This window comes from Notamacropus eugenii, chromosome 2, assembly GCF_028372415.1.
Source record: "Notamacropus eugenii isolate mMacEug1 chromosome 2, mMacEug1.pri_v2, whole genome shotgun sequence".
NCBI lineage: Eukaryota > Metazoa > Chordata > Mammalia > Diprotodontia > Macropodidae > Notamacropus > Notamacropus eugenii.
In genome coordinates this window covers 191,112,470-191,138,909 of record NC_092873.1, presented here as the reverse complement: position 1 = coordinate 191,138,909, position 26,440 = coordinate 191,112,470, and the positions used below count along the sequence as shown (strand labels likewise).

The window sequence follows — 26,440 nt, the reverse complement described above, 5'->3', positions numbered from 1 at the left end:
TCACTCTTACGTAAGCATATTAGGGGAGTAGAAGTTGAAATATTTTCTAAACTAGGCAATATTCTTTTGTCCTGCTTCCAAAATCTTTTATCAGATTTACCCAAACTGCATCAATTCATTGCATTTCACATGTTAAGATAATATATTTGAAACTGTGTTTTAAAGTTAAATATGGTTGACTACAGTACTTATAAATGAAAACAAATCAATAAGAATAGTCAATCATCCAGTAAGTATTGGTTTAAAAAAGAAAAAGAAATCACACCCTTCTTTTCTTCCATTTCCCTCTCATCCACTCTGCATTTACTGGTTCATTTTTTAAAAGGTCACTAAACTTTCAGCACCTTTGGTTGGACTTCAATCACATGAGGGCAATTTGGAACAGAAAGTTCTGATAACTCAGGGCGTGTGGGTAATGGAGAGCATAAATAAGGGTATTTTCCCTGTCAGTAATAAAAAAATTAAAAACTTTCTCCTACATAATACTTTCTTAGGCATATTTGCACCCATTAATCCTTATCAGGTCCTTATAAAAGCCCTGTAAAGTAAGTGGACAGCCAAGACATAAAAAAACTAAAATGATTTGCTGTAGGTTAGCCAGTTAGTTATATATACACAGTACTAGAAAGAAAACCCCTAGTATCCCAACTTCAAGTCCAGTTTTCTTTCCATGTGACACTGTGTGCACTTGTGTAGGAGGTTCAAGCAATACACAAGCATTTAAGTACTGCCTATGGGCCAGGCCTTCGCTAGGTGTCTCTCTGGGTCAGTTTTCTCATCTGACCTAAATATCTCTGGGAGTTGTTCCAACTGCAGATTTGTGATACTATGACTACAATCCTATGTCACCTTTCCTAATGCATTTCAGCATTCCTCACTGGGCCCACATTACCCTTAGTATCTTTTCTTCAGTAATTAAAATGAGTGTAATAGAAAACTATCCATTTTAAAAGGTTAGTCATTTTAAGCATTTATATTTGATGAAACAGTTGATTCATTTACTTAACATGGAAAGACTGATCCATGAAACAAGACTACCTGCTTTGTTTGTTTTGTTTGAGCTTTCTTTGTATCCCCAGCGTACTTAATAAATAATAATGCTTACTAAGTAAATAAATAAGTACTTCATAAATAACAGCTGCCAGAATATTGAACCAGGAGTAACTTTCAAATTTGTGTATCTAAATCTTCCCTTTGATAAATCCTCAAAAAATCCCCTGAAGTGTTTAGAGTAGACAGCCTTATTTGTCCTTCATGCTCGAAGAAGGCCATGACATCAAAAAAGTGATGCCATGACTTGCAAGTGAATTGGATCTAAGTGAGGCAGGACTGTGCAAAGTTACCAGCCTCACTCTCTCCTCTGGAGTCATCTGGGTCCAGTGGCTACATAGAGATCAGGATGTCTAGGGACAGGAAACAGACAAAAAGAAAAACTCTTGTCCTTTCCCGTAATAGGGAATTCAATTTTAACGGGGAGGTGGTGGCAATGAAAAACCAGAAGGGGGCACCAGAGAGCTAAGTCCTAGGAATTAGGATAAAAGAATGTGGGTCCCCAGGTATAATAGTCTGGCTGTGTTCCAGTTCTAAAATTCTAGGAAATTTGTTATCCCTGCTGTCTGAGTCAATGATAAGCAAGGGGGAAACGCTGGGTATGAATTCTGCTTCTAATACTTACTATTTTGTTGTTGTTTAGTCATTTCAGTCACGTCTAACTCTTTTATGATCACATTTGGGGTTTTCTTGGCAAAGATACTGGAATGGTTTGCCATTTCCTTTTTAACTCATTTTGCAGATGAGGAAACCAAGGCAAACACAGTCAAGTGACTTGCCCAGAGCCAGTAAGTGTCTATCTAAGGCCAAATTTGCATTCAGGAAGATGAGTTTTCCTGATTGTAGACCCAGACCTCTAATTCACTGTGCCACCTAGCTGTCCCCCCAAAATACTTATTTTACCTTGGGCAAATCACTTAATTTCTCAGCTCTCTCAACTGTAGAATGATGAGACAGGACTAGAAGATCATCTTTAAAGGTCCCTTCCAGCTCTAAATCCTATAAGCCTAGGAGGAAGCAGTGTAATGGCTTCCAGTACAGGAAGTTACTGCTCAAGGCAGCCCTTTCTCTGGAGGCTAAGAGGATAGGTAGTCTACCTTGCATGAAAGAAAAGAAAATCCCTACCCTAGAAAGCCTCTATGTGCCTTTTATCTTATTCCTATCTCTAGTAATGAAATTATTCCTTCATTATAAGGAGACATATCACTGAAATTCATTCCTCCTTAAGTGGCATTAGTTGACAATGAGCAAATGTTATTTTTAAGTGCTTGGCAACAGTTTCTTCTCCTAACTTGGTTAAACATTCTCCTTAAATAATTTGCCTTACTTATTATTTGTTTAGGAAATGTTCTTTCCATCCTATCTCTCCCCCTCTATCATCAACCATGTAATGTAAGAGCAAACTTCAATCCAAGCCTACAGTAAATCATATGTTCCAAATGAGTGGAATTTAAGTTAGCAAGGCCTTCCTCTTATTGTATTCACTTAATAATGACCTTTAAAGGAAGATTTCATTGCTAATCCAAGAATGAACTATTTTCTGTCCTTTCCAACTTAATTTCTGAGTATAATATTAACCAACCTATTTATACAGTATCAATGGTTGTTATAATCATCACTTCTCATCACTGTAAAGAAGGGCTCCAACTTTCCTCATCACACCAGCAACAACCGCTACTGGTGACAGCCAACAGGTCAATGAGCACAAAAGTCCCAGCAGTGGCAGTACAGCTCGGACCATCAGTGTTGCTTTCAGTCTAGCCCTCATGCCTAACAACCAGGGAACCAACTCACTATTCACAAGACAGGCAAGTAACTTAGCTGAAGCAACAAGGTGCTCTGAGCGAAAGAAAGGAAGCAGCATGAACCAGGCAGGTCAAACCACAGTCACCACCCTGATCATCATCTCCCCTTAAACCTGATGGAGACAGCCCAGGATTCTAAGCCCAAAACTCCTGGAAATAATTATGCCTCCAGCTAAGTGCTTCAGCCATTATCCAGAGAAGCAACAGTTTTGGGGATGCAGTCTGGCCACTGCTTCTGCAACTGTAATAGCCATATTTACTGAAAACCTTGAAAAGAAAGTTCTCGTCACTGAAATCTTTGGCACTATCAAATATCGACATCAGAAACTCATGTTTTTTCAGTTGTATCTAACATTACGTGACCTCCTTTGGGTTTTCTTGGAAAAGATACTGGAGTGCTTTGCCATTTTCTTTCCCAGATCATTTTGCAGATGAGGAAACTGAGGTGAGTATGCTTAAGTGAGTGGACCATGTTCACACAGGCTAGTAAGTGTCTGAGGCCAGCTCTGAACTCAGGAAGATGAGTCTTTCTCACTCCAGGTCTGGCACTGCTTGGCCTACTTGCCCTTTCTAATCCTTACTCAAGATTCCTATAAATGTTACTTCAAATTGTTTTGTTAGAAAGATGTCTGAGGGCATGGGGGTGGGGGTAGGAGATTCTCCATGCTGGTTTGGATGCTTCTCTAAATTACAGATGCCTAGATTTAGAATGATACATTAATAAGAATTGTGCCTAAAATGCAGAGTACAGTACTAACATGTTTTCTTTAATACACTGTCAAATGAATAAGCATTTACTACGTACCAGACACTGTCCTAAGCACTAGGAATATAAATACAAGTAAAATTAAGCCTGTCCCTGTCCCTAAGAAGCTTACCTTCTAAGGAGAGAAACAACACATAAAAGGGATCTGAAAAGGTGGGGAAGAAGGCACCCACATGACACCGGGGTGGAGCAGAGAGAAGAGCTAACAGAAAAGAGAAGCAGAGGGAGAAAAGGAAGAGTAGGAGTGCCTTGCCTAAACACTTCCTCAAAAATGGAGATTCCAGAAGGAACTCACTAATCAGAAGATGGGACAATCAGAGAAGAAGGATATTCCAGGATGAGAAGACTGCTGGAGTGTGGAGAAGTATGGAGAGTCAAATGCAGAGCTGGAAGAGGAATGTTTCTTCTTCTGACTGCAGGGACAAGAAACTAAAAGAGGGACAGTAAAAGCAGAGTATAACCACTGTGAAACCTCTGGCCCTCCCCCACTAAAAGCAACCAGGCATGATGAAGAAAACATCTACGAAGCCTAGACTATGGAGATGGAGAGCAGAGCAATGGGCACAGCAGAGGACATTGTCACATCGGCTGTTTCCTCAACTTAGCACATTTAAAAAAACAAAACAAAACATATTATATATGTATGTAACCATAAGGTATATACCCACCCACTTTAGCACAGTCACACCCTAATAGGCATCAATTTCATATAGATAAGCTTAGCTGGGGTCAAGGCCCCAGCTAAACTTATCATGTCTGCATACCCCAGATAAACCTTTAACTCCTCCCTTTACACACAGTTATACCCTTTTAAAATTGTATAAAAACCTGTGGCTTTATTCACTGGCCAACCAGCCTTAGTCAGAGCAAACTAGCCAGTATGGTCACTGAGTCTGGCTAGCTAGCAGGATGGGGATAGCCCACCTGACTCTGCCAAAGAGAAGTCATCATTTAGGCTTTGCCAGTAGTCTTAATGGGGATCACCCTTTGATATACAATTTGTGGCTTTCCCTCCTTAAGAGCAAAATCCACCCAGAGGGAGCAGTGACCCAGCTTTGCCTGAAGCTTGATGGGACCTTCCTGGATCCCTATAAGTATGGGACAGTTTGCATTGTCTTGCCCAACGTTATACCTGATCTTAGGCATTTATACCTGCCATTATAATAAATCATCTGTTGAGCATCACTCTTGTCTGGACCTGAATGATTCGCGACACCAACAGGTCACATTCAACACCATTCACACCCAAAATCCCACTCCAACAATGCCTACTAGTCATTCTGCCTCCTAACACATTCTTTAAAAATAATATTCCATTATTAAGGAATAGTGGAATTAAAAGAATAGTAAATGCACTTTCTAATTGTACCAATATCTCCAAGAAGTTGTTCTTTACTATATACCAGAAACTGTCCCAAGCACTAGAAATATAAATATAAGAAAAATTAAGCCTGTCCCTGTCCTTAAGAAGTTTACCTTCTAAGGAGAGAAACAACACATAAAAGGGATCTGAAAAGGTGGGGAAGAAGGCACCCACATGATACCGGGGTGGAGCAGAGAGAGGAGCTAACAGAGAAGAGAAGCAGAGGGAGAAAAGTTATTCTTTCTGAAATAGAGTGGCACAAAAACACTGTAGAATAGGCATCCCTCTCCCCCCATGGATACTAAAACTTTAATTTCCTTTGTGGAATGCTTTAATTTAAATAATCATTAATAAATGTAAATTCTCTGAGCTTCTGCCATTTAAAATTGCAATTGCAATCAAAGCTAAGGGAAAGGGCAATTAAACAGCATGAAATTTTTAAATATTAAGGGGAAAAAAAACCTGTCATCAGATCAAAAGAACTATGTTGAGAATGAAATTGAGCTAAATTTATCTATATTAACAAACCTCAATGGTCTCAACACAGCTTGTTGCCTGAATTGTTTTCATATCTAATCTCTTCTTTGTAACTAGAGACAGACCCTCTCTTCCCTATTAGAAAGTTATGGTACAGTTTAGCACATTTGCAAAAATGGATCTTATACAATCTTCAAAAACTGTCAGTCTTCCCTAGATTTCTGCTCAGTTTGTTAATAATTTATTTTTCATTTGGGATGAGTGTGTGACTTTATGCAAGTCATTTAAATTCTCTAACTATCACTTCCTTTCGTTTGGAAAAAAACTATCTGCTTCACCTACTTCATTGGGTTGTTATAAAATAATCAAATGAAATATTTATATGAAACATATCTGCTATTCTCTCTATGATATGGGGCATTTTCTCCCTCACTTTCCCTTTTTAATTTAAAGCCTTTATAATGAGATTCCTAACCATTCAGGCAAATATATTTTTACTCATGCTTGATCCACTCAGACTGCATCACTGCTGCATTTTCAGCAGTAGTCTAAAACCATAAATTCCATTTACAGATTCTTAACCAGCTAAGGAATTGCTTCCCTAATTTGCCTTTCTTTTCTGAAGCCTCTTCTAGTCTCCACAGGCAGTAGTGATTGAGAACATGACCTAAAGCCCTAAGGCATTCAGTTTCTTGCTCAGAAGTTCAAAATCACTAGTAATGCTTTCTGGTTCCTTTTGACATTAGCTTATGCCTCGTCATAAAGCCTCATAGGTAGGAAATTGTCATCAGGTTTGACCTCTCTTAGAGAGGTCTCCATCACATCCTGGATGCAAACTCCAGGAAAACAGTATTTACCTCCTATTATTCATGACAGATCAAATTACGGTCAAATCAATTCTACATGGCAGATACTATACCAGTATTGTTAATGACATAAAGCTGGGAGACGTAGTTAAGTGCATAATTAAAACCACATGAAATCACAATATAGGGATAAAAAATTCTCTACAGGCTAGATTAATATACAAAAAAAACAAGTTTACATTTATCTCTATTAAATTTTAAATCTTTCACTTTGGTTCAAAAACATCTACTACAGGATGCGGTAAAGTGTTTAGTGGACTAAAACTCAATATAAAGCAACAATACAGCACAAATCAATGAAACAAAAAAGCTATGCAATATTTAATTAAATAGGATATCCAAAATTTGGATGAAAGGAGGTAATAATTCTATTGTAATACTAAGATCATATCTTGAGTTCTGTTTTTGTCAGGAACTAGGTAGGTACACTGCAGGGGCTGAGAGACAGGGGAAAGAGATAAACAAAAGTGCCCTAAGGGTTCCAAGGAGAATCAGGTACCTTTGATTTCTTATTTAGTCAAACTTTAGTCTGGAAGTTGCTTGCTTGTGGTTTGTCCTTTCTGCAAAGGATGTGAAAATGGTCTACAGAACAGTTAAAGTCTAATAATAAATGTGCCACAATTACCATAACAAAAGGAGACATTTGAATGAGTGAGAAACACTTTGGTCCATTACATATTATTCCAAATTAGTATTTGCCATTAGTCACATTTTATGTTACAAATAAAAATTAAAAGTAAACTATTAGCTTTGCATTAGACACTCATTGTAATGAAAAAAAATTCTGGCTTTGGGGCTTGGCCTTAGCAAGTAATTTTCTTCTCAGTTCCCTTTCCCTTTATACAAAGTGAAAAAAAGTACTTTTGTTTCCAGATGCTTTATTATAGAATCATCAACATTTGATTCCCCCGTCTAAATATGTTTCCTTATCAAACATATAGCCAAGATTTTCTTTGACATCATGGATGTGGGATTTAGGATTTTTTGTTTTATTTTTGGCAACACAATACAATAGACACTAGGGTTGCTTGTTATGAATCAGCAGCAATAAATATTAAGAGTGTTCACATATGTATGGGCACTATTCCAGAAATGGTCTAGAGCCATGACAGGCAAATTAAGGAAAGGTTGTTTTATTTTAGGGAGAATGTAATTTTCTAGCTGTATTATGTTAAGCCCAAGAAGGATTACATCCTAATACTATTTTATCTTGGAGGATTCTAAGTGAGAGACAGAATTAAGGCTGTCCCATGGCTAAGTATGTAGAAACAAACTAAGAAAAGTCAAGGTATTTATTCCATTTGAGGGTCAACTTTAACGTTAAGTACAGACTTTTACAGAAAGCTAAAAAGAAGGTGATCTTCTTCAAGTTGACTCCATGTATATAAACATTACAGCCCATCATTTGAAACTAAAATTAAGGATGCCAAAAAAATTAGCATTCTAAGGGTAAATAGCTATGATATCATTTAAAGTTGAGCTAAAAACTGACCTTGAGTTCATTCTCAAAACAAGTTCTAATATACTATTATGAAAATTGCATAAACATACCAGTTATATGAGGGAGGGGTTAGCAATTAATTCCCAGGGGTGGAAAAATGAAAACAGAAACAATAACTAAATCTCTAATATTGTTCTTGCCCTCATGGAGTTTACAGTGTTGGAAAGACAAGATTTACACACATGAAAACAAGCACATCATTTCTGAAAAAATTTCTTTAGCTTGGTTAGGATACCTGTTATAAAGTTCTTCAATATAATAGAAAATAGAAAAAGTTAACGAGTAATGCTAAAGTCTCAAAGAAAACTCTAAGAGTACCTACCAATATTAAATGCATATTTTGTAACTATAAGAAAATTTCAAAGACCACTCTAAAATGTGGTTAATTTTTCTATATTAGCTCTTAATTACTTTTGAACTTAATCAATTTTCTTCACTTCCCTGGGCCTCAATTTCTTCATCTGCAAAAGGAAAGGATGAGACTGGGTGATCTCTAAAGTCCCACACTTCTTTATCTGGCAAACCCTTTTGGTTCAACTCATATGCATTAAGTGTCTACAGTATACTGGGAGATAAAGATTTAAAAAAAACCTCTCAACCCTCAAGACCCTACATTCTAGGAGGAAGAGAGAGAAAAATGCAAAATGTGAAGATAAAGTAAAACCAGGTAATTTGAGAAGGTTGAGAACTTTAACAACTCAAATGATAGTGAGAGAATTTAAGGAAGAGGCACCTAAACTTTCACCAACTAGCCATCACCACCTTCAACTTGCTTATTTCTCCTTACCTCAAACACCCAAGATGAACTCAGTATAATTCATTCACTACAAGCCAAGCCAGAATACCAAAAGACCCAAATTTTGAAGGAACAGTGTGTGCATGATTATTTCTCATTTTCTGTTAGATTCAGATTTATAGAATTATACATAGCATCCATTCCATTTAACTTAAGCTCTCTTCCCTACTCCACCTACAGTGCAAACAACCCAATGAGGCACTTCCCCTAGAAAAAACCTGTGAAGGAGAACAAGTTACATGTCATCTTCAACTCAAAAATGAAGGGGTTGGAAGAAATTAATTCAGAAGCCCATGCCTTCTACTGCCAACCTTCTCTGATTCTGTGAGAATGATTTTTTACATGGTTTGTTATGGAAAATTCACCTTACTGAAGCAATATTACTATGAACACCTTCTAAGAAGTAAATGTTATTATCACATAGAACCTTTATTTGTAAACATTATCATGGGATTTTTTCCCATCCAGTGAGTTCCAGACCACAAAACTTTCCACCAAAAAGTCACCTAAAATTGTCCTTGTCTTATGAGCTAGCAACGAGTTAAGTACCATATGAAGTCAGAAACAAATGCAATGTATATTTGTCACTGTGTGTATCACTGAATGTTGTATTAAATCCAAGTTTTCTTATTTCCTGCTTTTTGAATACATTAGGAAACAAGGATCTTCAGAGGGACCAGCAATTAGCCCTACAAAGGATAGACGAGATCCTAAAAAGAGAAAATAGACATTTTTATTTCACAAAACTAAGAGGCTAAGATAAAAAGGAAAACCATTTATTGGGAGGAAAATCTTCGTAAAAATATATCTGACAAAAGTTGATATCCAAACCAGGTATCAAACTGATTATATAAGAACCAAAGACACTCCCTAATAAATAAGTGATCAACAGAGATGAACAAAATAAGAGAAGAAATGCAAACTATCTACCATATAGAAAGCTATTCTACAACATTAATCAAAAGATAAGCAAATCAAAACAAATCTGAGGTTTCCTCTTTTGCTCAGCAAACTGACAGATAACAAAAAGTTGAAAATGGGTCATTTTAGAGAGGTTTCAGGGAGATAGGCACAATAGTACTATACTATGAATGGAGCTTTTAATTGGACCATTCTGAAAAACAGTATGAAATGATGAAAGAAGAATCATGGAGTAACCAGGTGGTACAGTGAGTAGAGTGCCAGGTCTGAAAGTCAGGAAGATCCATCTTCATGAGTTCAAGGTGAGCCTCAGACACTTACTAGTTGTATGACCCTGGACAAATCACTTAACCCTGTTTGCCTCAGTTTCCTCAACTGCAAAACGAGTTAGAGAAGGAAATGGCAAACCACTCCTGTTATCTCCACCAAGAAAGTCCTGACACCATTGAAACAACTAAACAACAGCAAAGAAAAATCATTAAAATATTCACATCTGTAAATTCAGAAATCCCACCCTCAGGTGTATGCCTCTAAGTTAGTTGAACACAGAAGGTTCCACATATGCCAATTCAATTCAACTGGTATTTGATGAGTATATACTAGGTATAGTGTTGTGCAATAGAAACATAAGAGAAAAATTTGAAGGGGGGAGAAGAAGAAACAATGTGTATATAAATAATTACAGGATAAATACAAAGTAAACATAACGTAATTTAGACAGAGGAGAAACCAGAGAGCATTCTAGGACTGGGGCAAGTAGCTTTTGTTACACCACAGATACAGGAGACAGGATGTCATAGAAGGGAAAAAGCTAGGAGACCAATGTGACTGGAACAGAGACTTATGTGAAAGAAAGTAATTCAGAATGAGTCTGAAATAGTAAATAGGTTGGGGCCATATTCTGAAGAGGAGTTTGCATTCCTTAAAAAAGCCATAAACAATAGGTGCCTCCACTTCATCTCACTCTCTTAACACTACGAGTCTGGCTTCTGACTTCATTGAACAGAAACTGCTCTTTACAAAGTTACTAATGATATCTTAATTGCCACATCTAATGGCCTTCTCTTAATCTTCACCCTTCTTGACACAATCACTGTCTTCTCCTCAATACCATTTTCCCTGGTTTTCTAGGACACTACTCTATCCTGGTTCTCTTTGTACCTAATATGACTGCTCCTTTTCTGTCTCTTTTGCTGGATCTTCATCCAGGTCTCATCTACTAATAGTAGGTGTCCTAAAGGGTTCTGTCCTCTCTCTTCTCCCCTCCATATATGGATGTATGTATGGGAGGGTGTGTAGGGTGTCCAAGGAGGACTAGCACTCCTGGGGTGAGGACTTGCCAAGCCCTTTTCAGGGCTGCTCATCTACCTTTGATGTCCACCTTTTCATCCAACTCTCAACTGTGACTCCAAGAAGCTGTAGTATACTCAGTGGCCACAACCTGGTAAAACCACCTTGGCAGAAGGCTAAAATCAGGTTGAGAGTAACCCACAGGCCTCTGACCTATTGGGTCAGAGTTGGAAGATATCTACCCCAAGCATGTGAAGTCTTCCCCCAGTGGAATAGGCAGATGAGAACAATTTGTTGCAATGGCCATGAATGAAAGTGGCTGAAACAGGTGCTGTGGACTTCTTAGAGCTTGGTCAGGCATTAAATACAATAAAGTAATCCACTACATCATGTAGAACCAGTCTTCTTGATTTTTGTCCTGCCATTGGATTTCCATGACTCAGGAGGAGCAAGTGAGGCTGAAGATTTTGTGCAATTCTGCCTCACTTAAATCCAAGTCAAGACATCGCTCACAATGTCAGTGGTCCTTTCCAAAAAGGAAGGACATTAAAATGTGTGTATATTTCACTTGGTGATTTCATCATCTCCCATGGACTCAATTATCATCTCTATAGTGATGATTTTCAAATCTACTTAACCCATTTAATCTTCTCTGCCAACCTCTAGGCTCTCATCTCCAAATGGCCTACTGAATATCTCAAACTGAATATCCTTAACATATCTTAAGATCAACATGTCCAAAATTTAACTTATTATCTTTCTCCAAAAACTTTTTCCTAACCTCCCTATTATTGTATTGTCCTAGTCCCCCAGGCTCAAAACCCAGGTGTCATCCTTGCCGCCTCAATCTCTTTCTCTTCCTCCACCTCCATATCCATTCAGTTGCCAAGGCCTGTTAATTTTACCTTTGTAACATCTCTTCCACATCCCTCCCCACCTCCTCTGACACTGTCACCATCCTGGTTCAAGCTGTCATCACCTCCTGCCTAGACCACTACAATAGTCTGTTAGTTGGTCAGCCTGCCACAAGTCTCTCCCCACTCTAGTCCATCCTCCACATTCTTACTGTCAAAGGGATCTTCCTAAATGGCAGGTCTGACTATGTTATACCCTATCTTCTCCCCTCAAACTCCAGTGGCCTCTATGACCTCCAGGATCAAACATAAAATCTTCTCTTTGATGTTCAAACCCCTTCATAATCTACACCCTCCCCCCAGCCACTTTCTAGTATTTTCACATCTTGCACTCCCATTCCTACTCCTTACTCTGATCCACTGACACTGGCCTCTCTGCTATTCCTCACACAGGACACTCCATATCCCAATTCCATACTCCCAGGCATTTTTCTCAGCTCTCTCCAATACCTGGAATTCTCTTCTTTTTCACTTGTGCCTCCTGGCTGCCTCCAAATGCCAACTCAAATATCACCTTCTTCAAGAAGCCTTTCCTGACTCCCCCCGCCTTGTGCCTTCTAGTGCCTTCCCTCTTTATACCACTTCCAAGACCACTTGTCTTTTTTCTTTCTTTATATACCCAGCCCTTAGGGCGGTTCCTGGCACACTGTTCATGTTTACTGCTTGATTAAATCCTAGAGAGAAGAAAGAGCATTCAAGTTTCTGGAACTTGGGAGTAACATGGCCAGACCTGCTCTTTAGAAATAAAAATATCCAACATTGATAGATAACTGAAGCAAACTATAAAATTGAATATGCTGGGATGGCACTAATCCTAACTCAAGTATTTGTTCAAATAACCTGAATGTTTTCTTGAAATGCAGTTTCCTACTGGCTTTACAGACTACAGCATCACTTTGTGTTTAAAAAAAAAAAACACCTAGAAACAAAGTGAGTTCCCTCAATCTGAGAAGAGTCAGGAAGACCTCAGTCCAAATCCAGCTTCAGATACTTACTAGCTGTGTGACCCTGTATCACTTAACTATTTACCTCAGTTTCCTTATCTATAAAATTAGCTGAAGAAGGAAATGGTAAACCACTCCTGTATCTTTGCCAAGAAAATCCCACATGGAGTCACTAAGAGTTAGACACGACTGAAATGACTGAACAACCACAACAACAAAAAACAAATTGTGTTTTACAAATGTAATGAAATATTATTTTCCTGTAAGAAACAAGAAATTAGAAAGTTAAAGAAACATGGTAAAATTTGTGATGCAGAATAAAAAAAATTAACATATACAATGACTACAATAATGTAGCTAAAGGTTGTAAAACCAACTTTAACCCCCAAGAAGAGACAAAGAAATGTATTTCCTTCCCTTCCTTTGAAACATGGGGAACTGTGGGTGTGGAATGTTGTATATGCTTTCAGATGTGGGTTGTTTCAGTGGATATTACTTAGGCATTTTTCTTTGTTATTATAAGGGAAGGTTCATTGAATTGGGGAAGAGGGTGTATCTGGAAATGACTGATGTAAAAACAAAACAAAAAAGGAATGGATAAAACTTTTTAAAATAGAGCAAATCAGTGCTCTTCACCGCCGCGCCCCCCCCCAAAAAAATGGATTAGCAGAAGCTGCAGCTTTAAGAACAGCTAATGGTGGTATGACTCAAGGTCTAAAATGATTGCTAGACTGATGGTGACTACTATTTCTGTCAATCCTGCTGTGGGCTCAGAGCTATCTGAAGAGACCAACCTCTTCAGTACAGTTGTAGCTAAAGGTACAGGGGCCTTAGATGACTTTGCTTTCTTTCTTGGCCCTATATGACAAGTTTGTACTTGAAGTGTCCCCTGGCAGGTTTTGCATTGTTGAGTTTCTTAGCTGGCTCAGGGATCTCTCAGTGTCAGTGCCAGCTCTAGCTCCTGTAGACTGAACAGAACACTTAACAGAAACTATTTGGAGAGAAAACAAGTTAGCACCAATCCAACCACATTTCCCTCATTAGAATTTAAGTTCCTTGAGGGAAAGAACTGGGTTGTTTTTTGTTTTGCTTTGTTTTGTTTTTTCTTCCTAGCTACAGTCTTGGTACATACTTAACCTTTAACAAATTCTTGTTAATTGAGCTCAAAGGGTGAGAAGTCAGCACCTCCTAGAAGAAAACAATTTTAATCCTGACTACATTATTTAGTAGCTGTGTAAAACTGGTCAAGGCAGCAGCTCACCTATTTAGGCGTTGGAAACATTCTATACCATAAAGAATAAACCAATCATTGCTTTTAAGGAGCCCACAGCAGGATTGTCAGAAACAATAGTCACCATCAGTCTAACAATCACTTTAGAGGTCAAGTCATACCACCATTAGCTGTTCTTAAAGTTCTGCTAATCCATTTGGGGGAAGGGGGTGAAGAGCACTGATGGTGTTCTATTTTAAAAAGTTGTATCCACTCCTTTTTTGTTTTATTTTCACATCAGTCATTTCCAGATATACCCCCTTCCCCAATTCAATGAACCTTCCCTTATAATAACAAAGAAAAATGCCTAAGTAATATCCACTGAAATAGATCACATCTGAAAGCATGTACAGTTTTGAGGGCAGCTAGGTGGTGAAGTGAATAGAGCTCTGGACCTGGTGTCAGAAGACTCATCTTCTGGAGTTCAAATCTGGCCTCAGACACTGACTAGCTGTATGACCCTGGCAAGTCACTTAACCATATTTGCCTCAGTTTCCTCATTTGTAAAATGCACTGGAGAAGGAAATGGCAAACCATTCCCATATCTTTGCCAAGAAAACTCCAAATGGGGTCACAAAGAATTGGATACAACTGAACAATATAGTTTTGTAGTTTGTAAAGATATTATCTCATTTGGTCCCCATAATAACCCTATGATACAGATTCTGTTATTATCCCCGTTTTACAGATAAGGAAAGTGAGGGTGAGAAAAGGCAAGTGACTTGCCCATGATCAAACAGCTTTTAAGTTAAAGTATCTGAGGTAGGATGAGAACTTAGGTCTTCCTGACATAGTCCAGGACTGTCCACTGTACCATCTAGCTGCCTCTAATCATAATACAAAATAGAAGTGCATAAGCAAAGTATATAACTAGAGTCTTAGTTTGCTGCCTTCTTGTGGAATACAGGCAACCAGCAAAGGCTATGCCACTATAGCCCTCCTTCTAACAGGTATTCCAAAATAGCTATACCAAGCTGAAAAGTGCTTAAGAGATGGGTAGGTACTCAAAAGGGGGATATACAATATGGACCTCATGATGGACTGCATGGACGACTGTTGGTCGTCCAAGGTCCAAGCTACCCAAGTGTGGAGAGAGGCTCTTCATCAGAAGATAAACACCATGACTACAAAGGAAAAAATATTACAATTGAAGTCTGAGAATCTGGGCTGTAATCTTCAATTACTATTTAATAACTGTGTGAATTCAGACAATTCACTTCTCTGGCCCTTAATTTTCTGATCTATAAAATGAGGGAGTTGGACTAGATGACTTCTAAAGTCCTTTTTTACTCTAAATCTCTAATCCTATCACATAATTTATATATTTTTTGCCATAGCAACTCTCAAAGATAAACTATGAGGCTGAAGAAGGGTTCAAGTCCTGCTTCCATACTATGTGCCCCAGAGCAAGTCATCCTGGTGGCCTGAGTGAAATAAACTAGTCTACAATTAAAGTCAAGTTATAGAATAGCTACTGATCTGCATTGGTGGAAGGAAATTTCCTCACCAAAAGGTCCCTTTAAATCAATGAAATTATATATCTGATTTAAAAGAGGGTGAGGGTAGGAAGATCCCTGAGACTTGGTGAGATGGGACCCACCTATGAATGGAATATGTAGTAATCTACACAAGATGACAATACATATTTGACCTTAGATAGGTAACCTAAAGCTCCCTGGGCCTGTTTTCTTATCTAAAAAAGAGGGGGGGAGGGCTAGACTAGCTGGTCTCAAAGGTCCTCACTCTAGATCTAGATCAATGACCCTAAGATTTGATCTGCAACAGTGGAGGGAATATATACACTGATGAAATTAAGGATCTTTGAAGTAATGAGGTATATAAGAGGTCTAAGAGAGGTATAAGTAAGTGCCATGCCAAGTCCAAGGGATGAATTTCTAATAGGGAATATCAAAAGAAGGCATCTTGGAACAGGTGCTAATTGAGTTGGGTCCAGTTTGGCTCAAGTATAAGGAATGTGGAGAGAAGCAAATATAAAGAAGTAGGGTACTGCCAGATGGTACAGATCTTTGGATGTCAGGCTAAGGAAAATTGGATTTTATTCAATGGGCAATAGGAAGCCACTGAAAGTTTTTGAGCAGACAAGTGATGAGATCAGACTTGGACTGAGGAAGACTAATCTAGCAGCAATATAAAGATGGACTGGAGGCAGGAGAGTATGGAGTTTGGAAGTCTTCAGGAGATTACTATAACAGCATAGATGGGAGTTCATGGAAGTCTGTACTGGGATGTTAACAGTGGGAACAGAAAAGATAGAATGGATATAAAAGCAGTAGTAGACTTGACAATCATGTATCCTAGTACAAGTATCATTAGTCCCATTTGTAAGTAAGGAAACTGAAACTCAGAAATACTAGTATTTGATCACATCAGTAAGTGAAGGGGTTAAAACTCAAACTTCCAACAAGAGGACCAGTTTTCTTTCCACTACATCATGCTGCCTCTCTGGTAAGGTTTATCACCAGAAGCTTGTCTACATGGTGACAATTTTTTTTTCAGTCACAACAACTAGCAAATACTGTCTATTAATACAAGGGACTGCAATCTGCACCTATAAAAGGAATAGCCACAGTGATGAAAATGAGTCCTTGAAGTATTACATACAGTACAATTACTAGGACTTAGCATGGATCCCAGTTTTCCCATCTGAAAAATTTGTTGATCTCCAAGGTCTTGGATAGCTCCATTAAGCACATCACTTGGCCTGGATCACAAAGGTATATTTTATTTTTTCTTAAAAGGTGCTTTAAATTACACTTCACAGATGTTCTTAAATGATTTTCATCATATTTGAAGGTGAAGGGGAGAGAAAGGGCAAAGAAAACAAACCATTCAGAAAAAAAAATCCCCACTTTTCTTCTTCCTTGAAGAAAGCAAGCAGGAAAACTACACTGGTTTACTGACAAGATACAAGGGAAAGTGTCCTGAAGAAAATGCAAGAGACAACTAAGTTTTTCATTTCATTAGAGAGTTATGAAGTTATCCATTGTCCAGAAGAGGTGTGGCAATTTTTAATTTCTAAATAAAAATAAATTTTTCTTATCTAGATATTTATATATCCTTTTTCAATGCAAAGAAATCAGTACCCTCTACCCCCAAAAAATGTCTATTTTCACTCTCACTCCTTTTATGAAAGTCATGGACTAATAAATTCAAAATGGGCTAAAAATTAACAACACATTTACATTGCTCTTTAGGATAGTATAAGCATTACTACCCCATTTTGCAGACAGAAAAATTAAGTTTCTAAGAGGCTGTACCTTTCCTATGATCAGGCACCTAGGAAAAAAATTGGGAACCCTGGCCTCTTGGTGCCAAGGCCAAGATTCTACACATTATCTTACACTGCTTGCTCAGTTTACTCCTAACAACCAGGTGGAGGTGCTTGAAGCCCATCCATTACAAAGTACCATGTCAGCAACTGGTGGGGTTCAAACTGGGGTGCCTCTCCATTCCCTTGTGGTCCTTCTGACTTTCTACTACATGGAATCCTACCTTTTTCCCCACCTTTGTTGTGAATGAAATACAGGCTGAGGGAAATTTAAAATAAACCACCCTTACAGATTAGGTGAAGAAAGCTGCTGATGATTTCAGGGTCTCACCCATCTATGGCCAGTGCCACCTTTCTCCCCTGCCCACCCCCAACTTCACTACCCACCATCATTCAACTGTAATAGAATGCACTTCCCACTCCTAGCTCTCTTCAAGATGGGGCTCAGATTCTGGTGTCTACTTTCCACCTAGCAAGTATCTACCCTCTGAGATTACATTGCATTAACACTGTATATGTATATATCCAATAAATTAAAGTTACTTATATGTAATCTCAACCATCGAAATGTGAGCTCCCTGAGGGCAGGGAGCATGGCTTGTTTGTTTTTTCCTTTCTTCACAGCCCAAGCACTAGTCCTGACACAAGTTAGCTTAATAAATGCTAATTACCTGACTGAACCCTATTAAAATGTAGATAGGTCTGGGAGGTTAAAACCTTAAGCTACCAACAGTCTTTTGTAACCCAGTAGAAAACTATTTTAGGGAAATAAGTTGGTGAGAAAGGTCAAAAGGTCTCCAAGTGTCTGAAGAGAAGCCCAGAGAGAGAAAAGTGATATAACTGAGAAAGCTGACCGCCAATGTTGCCTAGGGTTTCAAATTTACAGGAGCATACTCTGTTCTTCCAACGTGCACAAGCACTTGCTGTCACAGTAACTTAAAAAGAAAGCATCCACAACACCAACCACTACCATGGCACTAACTGGAGTGTCCTCTTGTTTATCACCACTCTGCTGTACACAAGGGGAAAAGAAGATAAATATGGAATAGGAAAAGGCAAAAGTCACAGGGTCTCTGACTTGGCTGAGTACATGACCCTGGAAATACACTGGCCAAAAGTACTCAGAAAGGATTTAAGTCTTTCCAAAGGATCTTTGGATACTCCAGAAGGAACCCTTACCTACCTGAGGTTGGGAATCCCGATAAATATGCCATGGAAACAAGCTGCCTTCCCTTTTCTTTCTGAATTTTTTTTTCTTTTAGAAAATTTCATCTAGCTCCTAAAAGTGGGAAATGCACCCTTACATTCAAGGCAAACTTACTGAGTTCTATATTCGATATTATTTGAAAGGTAACTGAAGAAAACAAATGTTCACTCAAAAATAACTCAGCATCACACCTTCAAAAGCAAAAGCCCAGATATTCTAAAGCTCAAACTGGTCATACCCTCAAACGTTTTGAATTAACTCAAAAATTGTATGTATGAAATGCTGCAGGAAATACATACTTTAGAATATGTCATTAACAACAATTGACTTAGAGGTTACATTTTAGCCGTGTTTCATGACTCGCTGAGCTTAATCAGAACCTTCCCTCTCTGGCATTCCATTAATATTTACTAATTGTACAAATGAAGCCTGGCGCTGTACTAAGTATTATGGATCAAGAATAAAGAACATAAGGCAAGATCCTTGTTGTCATGGAATTTGACTCCAATTTAGGCTAGAAAGAGTTCTTAGCACATAAATAACATATAAACGGAAAATATTTAGGTTTCTAGTTTGGCTGTGGGTATGATATGTGTTCATACATATGTACACAAATGGGACTGAAAGAAGATAAATTTGACAGGTAAATGTTGATCATAACTAGAAGGGGAGGGGTGTCAGAGATTAAAGTGGGACTAAATCAGGTTCCTTCCCTTATCCTATTCCTTGAGGAACCTCTCTCAAGTCCCCAGGGACAGAATGCTACCTTAAGACAGAGGACTTTATTAAACTGAGTTAAGGAAGTTGCCCACCAAAGGTTATTGGATTTATTGCTATCACACTGGCTACACTTGTAATCTTTGTAACTCAACTCCTAGAGATCCTCAGCCAAAGAATGCTCTCGTATACACTCATCTTTTAGCATAATGTGGAAACTCCAGCCCTGCAAGTTTCCCAAACAAATATTTACATCTTCCATGCTCTTTTTTCCTAATGAAGTCCAAGAAACTTTTTAAAAAGGGGGGGGGAGGGAAAGGATGAATCATCCTTGCATAAAATATTCCTAATTTTACAGGCACATCTGTCCTCTGGATATACTCTGGCTATTCTTTAATTAGTAAACAGGGACTTTTGTCGTTTCAGGACCTATGCATACCTCTTAGAACAACACCACACTATTGCTATTTCAGGATGACAGATTCCAGGTTAACCTTAGGGCCAAGACATTTTATCTCATTTGGGCTCTATTCCATTTATATGCCCAGAAGGCAGAATTATTAAAGTCAATTGGGAAATATTGTAAAGATTAAGGTAAAAATATTTTTTTCGCATCTTTAGTTCCCTAGCTGGCAGATTTTTTATTTTTTACTCCAGTAAGTTAATTAATAGGGCAAAGACTAGCTCACAGAATTTTTTTTTTGGCTGAAACAGCATAATTTTCATTAAAAAGGAGGGTCAAAGAGCAAAACAGGAAGGGGCACCCCTTCCTTTCTGTCTTTTTAATCCCTGTTGCCAGCTATTTCCAGCAGGCAGAATGGAGGTGCAATACTTTATATATTTAGCACTGTGTGATTCTGGCTTCGTAACTCGCCGTGACCTTGGGGCAAGTAAATCACTTTAATCCTGACGCCTCAGCTCGGGAGAGCACAACAACCCCTTGCTAGTGATTGTGAAAAATGCTGGCTACAAGGTGGTATAGGCTTTTTATTTTCCTTTTTTTTTTTTTTTTTTTCAAAATTGAAAAGACTCTTTGCTGTTGGTTCTTAGTTTTAACGCTCTCCAACGCCCCCTCTGCAGGGAGGGAAAGTGTGTAAGTGGCCAAGCAGCTCGGGGACAGATTCGAAGGCACACTAGGAAGACTGCAGAATCCTGACTCCTCAGGACTGCATTCCCTGTAGGTAGCCCGGGAGAGCAGACAGATGGACTGACGGACAAGCAGGCTGAGGCGCATACAAAGACCCCCGCTTCCTCGTCCGCCCCCCAACACACATACATCACACACACGCGCACACACACGCACGCACACACGTGTGATGAGATCATGCTGCTGGCTGCGGGGCTGGGCATGAACGGCGGGCAGGTCCCGGTGCAGCGCCTCACCTGTCTTGAACACCATCGCCTGGTCGTCTTTGGACTCGAAGGTCTCCAGCATGGACACGAAGAGCACCCCGCACGCGTTCTGGATACCGAACACCGACCCGTTGCACCACATGGCCGCCAGCATCACCACCCAGCCCCAGCCGCCCTCGGGGGGTTCAGGCACGTCCCGGCTCGGGGACCCCGTCACCTCCTTGTCCGCAGGCGCCTCTGGTCCCTCGGTGGGCGGGGGGTAGACGCCCCCCTGAGGCTGGGGGCTGGGCTTCGTCCCGTGCCCCGGAGAGGGCTCCTCTTGGGCCCGCACCATGGCCCCCGCAAGACTGAGACCCTCCTTTCCCCACCCCCCACCCCCCCGCGCGGGCCTGCCCGCCCCTCCTCCCCCGCCGCTCGGACGCGTGGAGAGGCGCGAGCTCCGGGCGGGCTGGTCGGCCGGCCGGAACGCTCGGGACCCTGCGGCAGGCGAGCAAAGGCCAAGGTAAAAGCGGGGGGTACCAAGAGGAGAGGGGGAGGAAGAGAAGGCAGCCGAGGGCGGTGCGGGCGCAGGCTCGAGGGCTGCTCGAGGGGTTCGTGCTCCTCAGGGTTCCAGCCCTGAGTGCTGGACAGCCCCCCCCATGCTTCCCCAGCTATCTGCTCCACAGCCCCTGCGCCCTAGTGCCAGTCCTCTAATAGAGCGCCCGCCCCACCCCCTCTCGAGGGGGCGTGGCTAGAGGCGGGGCGTGGCCCTTCGCTCCTCTCTTATTGGACAATTCGGAGCGAGGGCGTGGGCCCGGCGACCAGGGAGGGGGAGGGGGCGGGGCGGTGTCGCACTTGGCCTCGTGTGGCTGAGCGAGGGTCAGAAACCCAGAGTCCCCTCTCCTCACTACCCCCCCTCCCCCAGAGGAAACCATCCGTCTCCTGCTCGGCTTCCTGTGCAATCGGAGGGCCCAGAACTGGAGGCTCTGAGGGCTTTGAGAAGCAGAAAGGAGGCACCGAATCCAACGGAGGAGGACTCCCCGTCCCCTCGCGCGCACAGGCCACCCGAAGGGAAAAAGCGCGCGCGAACGCTCAGGCTGTCCCGAACACGCGCATCTACCGCACACACAGTACACACACGTCCACGCCACCTCCTCTGACACGCTCTCCCACCACCGTGGTCACGGCCGTCTTCTGCCCCACTCAGCCCTCCTCTGTATCCACCAGGTCACCTTCCCAGGGTCACCACCCCCTCGGGCACACGCGCACGCACACACACACACACACACACACACACCTACAACCGCACCACGTACACACACACAGCTCCAGCTGCCTTCACAGTCACAACCGCACACGCACACGCGCACCTGAGAAAGCTGGCACCGGAACAACACCGATACAGCGCAGTCCGTGGCCTCGGGTAATAATCCCATTTCTTCACCCAAGAAAATTAAGAGGACGCAGAATTACTTCCGAATCTGCTTCTTGTTTCATGCTGACTGCCAAAGAATGGTGCACCTTTAAAAAAAAAAAAAGCCCTGCACTGGGTACCCGAGCATAAGGGCAGCGGCACTGGCCTTTGATCAAGGGATGACTTCCCACCAGCCACGTTAAGTAGCGTAATGTTGTCCTGACCCTTCAACTAAAGGTTACCTGCGCAGCGTTTCCATAGTATCTTGTGATGGAATGGGGTGGGCTGGTTTTGGTTTGATGGTGGGGTTTTAAGAGCTAACTAAGTAATACTCATTAGAATGAATAAAAATGACAGTTATGCCACCTGTCTACGAAACAGGGAGGTGATAAGGATGAAAGCTTTGAACTTGAGTAAGTACACTATTCAGCTGGCTTCTGCTCAAGTACTCCTGTAATATGAATAAACATCTGTCCCACTGGTGTACTAAAGAGAATGATTTTTACGGTACACAGGCTAGATTGTGTGCTGAAAGGTTTATCTAAGCAGATGTTATAGCAGTGATGAGCACAAAGTTCATGCTCAATAAATGTTACTGACTGACAAGAAAAACGATTGTTAAAAGAATACAGAAAGTAGTTAAGGCAATATGGTATAGTGGAAATGGCACTAAAGTTTAAAAAAAAAAACTTGGTCCCTCTACCACTAAACTATTTGTATGGCCCCAAGCACTATCTGGCTTAACTTCTCTAGGACTCAGTTTCCTCATCTGTAAAGCCAAAGTGTTAGATGAGAGGATCTCCAAGGTTTCTTTTAGCTTTAAAATTATAGGGTTCAATGAACAACTTCTAGCTTTTTTCTTTTTGCAGGCTTAAGACCAGAGGTTGTGTTTGTCCTTCATTCTCGAAGAGGACCATGCCATGACCTGTAGTTGACTTTGATTTGAGTGAGGGAGGGCTGTGTGAGGTCACCACCCTCACTTTCTCCTCCAGAACCATCTGGGTCCAGTGGCCTGACATTCATCAGGATGACTAGAGATGGCCCAAGATGCAATGGGAGACCCTGGCCATTTTAGATTAAAGTCTTAGCAGATTCTCACTTTGAGTGAGATACATCCATTCAATTAATAAGCCATTTAAGTTGTTACTCAAGGGATGGCCCTTTTTATCAAAAAACAATAACAACAATAAAATCAAACTGGGAGGGAAAGACCCTCAGGGTTCCTGGATAAAAGAGAATTCACTCTGTACTAGGTGGACTGAGATCTGTTGTCCAATCTATGGGCTCTAGAGTGAATTGGGCTTAAGGTTTGGTCTTGGAGCAAGAAATCTAGTCAGTAAACTCAAAGGATAAAAGGTAGCTTTTGGCAATGGAAGTATACCTTCCCCTGAGTAGAGCACCCCAGGCAAGGACAGAGAGGAGAAAAGAAGAGAGGAGAGGAAAGGAAAGGAGATACCAGAGGAACTATACTGAACCTCCTTTCTCCTTCATTCTCAGACTTCTTTAAATCAAATAAAGAACAAGGTGTACTGCATCCTGAGCCATCTACAGTCATCCTGATTTTTGTCTTTCCACTAGACTTCGATCACTCTGGAGGAGAAAGTAAGGCTGACGACTTTGTGCAGCTCTGCCTTACTTAATTCTAATTCATTCAAAAGTGAAGACATCACCTTCATGATGTCATTAGTCTGATGTCATTAGTCTTCCAAAACAAAAATTAACAACAACTATACCACATGACCTTCAGCAAAGAATTAGATCTCACTCAATCTTAGTTTCTTCATCTACATAACAGAGTTGGACTATTAGATCACTTTTGGATCCATTATACTGTGATTCTTAGGACTAGGATTATAGAATATACTATAGGAAAAATGTACTAGGAATTCCAGAAAATGAAAATCTAATTCTTAAAGAATTTAAGCTGCATTAATATGATAATGTTGACATATATAATGTTTCATTTTCCTATATTTAACATCCTTATTCCAAGACTACAAAATATTATTTCTGTATAATCATTTTAAAAAAGGATTCTATTCTCAAACTGCTTTCCTGCTTACAGGTAAACTTTGGTACCAATCTTTGTAAAGCTTTACTTTCAAATGTTGTCTCATTATGGCATGGAGGTCACCCTGGAATCTCAAAAGTTATTTCAGCTAAAGAGTCTCTGGCATGTGCTGCCAACCTCAAAAAGCTTTGAGTACAAGTATAGCAATGAACTGTATGCGTGTTTTCCAAGGACTCAGCTTAGCTGAGTTTGGAGAAGCTCATCACCACAAGATAGCCAATATCACTAACCACTAAATGATAGATTTGGTGATTGGGAGTGGGGGGTTGGAATAACAGCATTCCCTTCTCCGATCTATTCTCTAAACAACTGCCAAAATGATATTGCTAAAGCACAAGACTTGCCATGTCATTGATCTATTCAGTAAATCCCAGTGGCTCTTATTACCTCCAAGGTCAAATACAAACTCCTCTGTTTGGCACTTAAACTTATTCATATCATTTCAACCTGTCAGGGTTGTTTAGTATACATTACTCCTCTTATTCACAATAGTTCCAACCAATCAGAGTTATTATGCACTATTCCCCTTTCCTCGCTCTGTGATCCAACAAAACTGCTGCTCCTCACACATGAAATTCCATCAGTTATATAAACACAAAACTTTTAGTTCAGAAAAAACCAGCTATTTGAATGTAAGTATTTAAAAGAAATTTTTCTTTATGTATTCATTCCTTATGACAACTAGAAGTGATTAGGGCTAAAAATTGACACCATTACACCAAAACCTGATACAAAGTCTCTTTAGCTTTTATAATTTGATCTGGTAAGGTTAAGTACCTCCAGGGCAAAATGCTCTAGACTAAAATCTTAGTCTGAAGAATTACCATATATAACACATTATACCATTTAATCTCAACTGTTGTAAAATTCTAGACTTCTTTACATTTATCTACTTCCTCAATGATCTTAGTTGGGGTATAGAAAATGCTATAGATTTCTGTTACTTGGTTCTTGGCAATAATTTACAGTAAAGTTGCACAAATTTATGTTTTGCATTTTTTCTGTTTCTGGTATACAAGAGGAAAAAACACTAAAATAAAAGTGAATTTCTTATTTTCAGTCTTTTAATGAAAAAAAATGCATTCTGGATGTCAAGAAACTATAGATTCTATTCCACACCTGACACTACTTCACCTCTTGCCTCTCTTTCTTCATCTGAATGTCTGAAGATGTTTTCATCTATCTACTTCATCATGGTGTGTACAGTAATGAGTCGATGTTCATAAACGCTTTTAAGAGCGTCAGATAAAAGGTTTTATGCACATATAAATAGGTATAATTGTCTATTAAGTCTGAATGATGATACTTTATACTTATATAGGCTTTTTTATCTAGAGTTTATATTAATCTTATTATTTATTAACTAAAAGATCCTTAGTTGACTCTTTACTGAGATACGCCAAATGTCCTTATTTAGGACAATCTAGATTTTAGCTAAATATTAACTATTTTCCACTTGGAGACTGAAAAAACTTCTTACAGAGAAGTTCTCCTATTCTAGTCTACTTAAATATAGTTATAAAATTTCTTTAACAGTTTCATGTATCTAATTATAGGTTTGTAAGACTGGCAAGTCTTTATTTTCAATAATATTTTATTTCTCCCCTAATTACATGTTAAAACAATTTTTAACATTTGGGTTTTTTTAAGTTTTGAGTTCCAAATTCTATCCCTCCCTTTCTCCCTGCCCTCCCCTCTTCCTGAGACAGTAAGCAATCTGATATAGGTTATACATGTGTAATCATGTAAAACATTTCCATATTTGTACAAGACTCCAACAACAGTAACAAAAACAAAGTGAAAAATAGTATCCTTCAATCTGTATTCAAACAACATCAGTTCTTTCTCTGGAGGTGTATAGCATGTTTCATCATGAGTCCTTTGGGATGGTCTTGGATCATTGTATTGCTGAGAATAGCCAAGTCATTCACAGTTCATCATACAATATTGTTCTCCTGGTTCTGCTCCCTTCAGTGTTTCCCTCTGAATCAGTTCATGTAAGTCATTGTAGATTTTTCTGAAATCATCCTGCTTGTTATTTCTTGTAGCACAGTAATTTCCATCACAATAATATAGCGCAGTTTGTTCAGCCATTCGCCAACTGATGGGCATCCCCTCAATTTTCAATTCTTACCCATCACAAAAAAGAGCTGCTATAAATATTTTTATGCAAATAGGTCCTTTTCCTTTTTTTCTATATCTCTTTGGGATACAGACCTAGTAGTGATATCAAAGGGTATGAACAGTTTTATAGCCCTTTGGACATAGTTCCAAATTCTTCTCTATAATAGTTTGATCAATTCACAACTCCACCTCCAGAGCATTAGTGTCCCAGTTTTCCCACATCCCCTCCAACATTTATCAATTTTCCTTTTTGTCATATTAGCCAGTCTGATAGATGTGTGACAGCATCTCAGTTGTTTTAATTTGCATTTCCCTAGTCAATA

General features: G+C 39.8%; 1 protein-coding gene across 3 annotated transcripts in view; it reads right to left on the bottom strand.

Moving 5' to 3' along the window:
- The window catches only part of SLC16A10 (solute carrier family 16 member 10), a 152,601-nt gene that overhangs the window by 112,382 nt on the left and 13,779 nt on the right, over positions 1–26,440 (bottom strand). The window contains exon 2 of one of the 3 annotated variants that reach the window (XM_072643062.1): positions 20,560–22,029. In XM_072643062.1, the coding sequence (XP_072499163.1) occupies positions 20,560–20,863 (304 nt within the window). In that variant the 5' untranslated portion in view covers positions 20,864–22,029. Of the gene's footprint in view, positions 1–20,559; positions 22,640–26,440 lie in introns of those variants that run through there. The other 2 variants (XM_072643063.1, XM_072643064.1) reach the window with 2 other exon arrangements.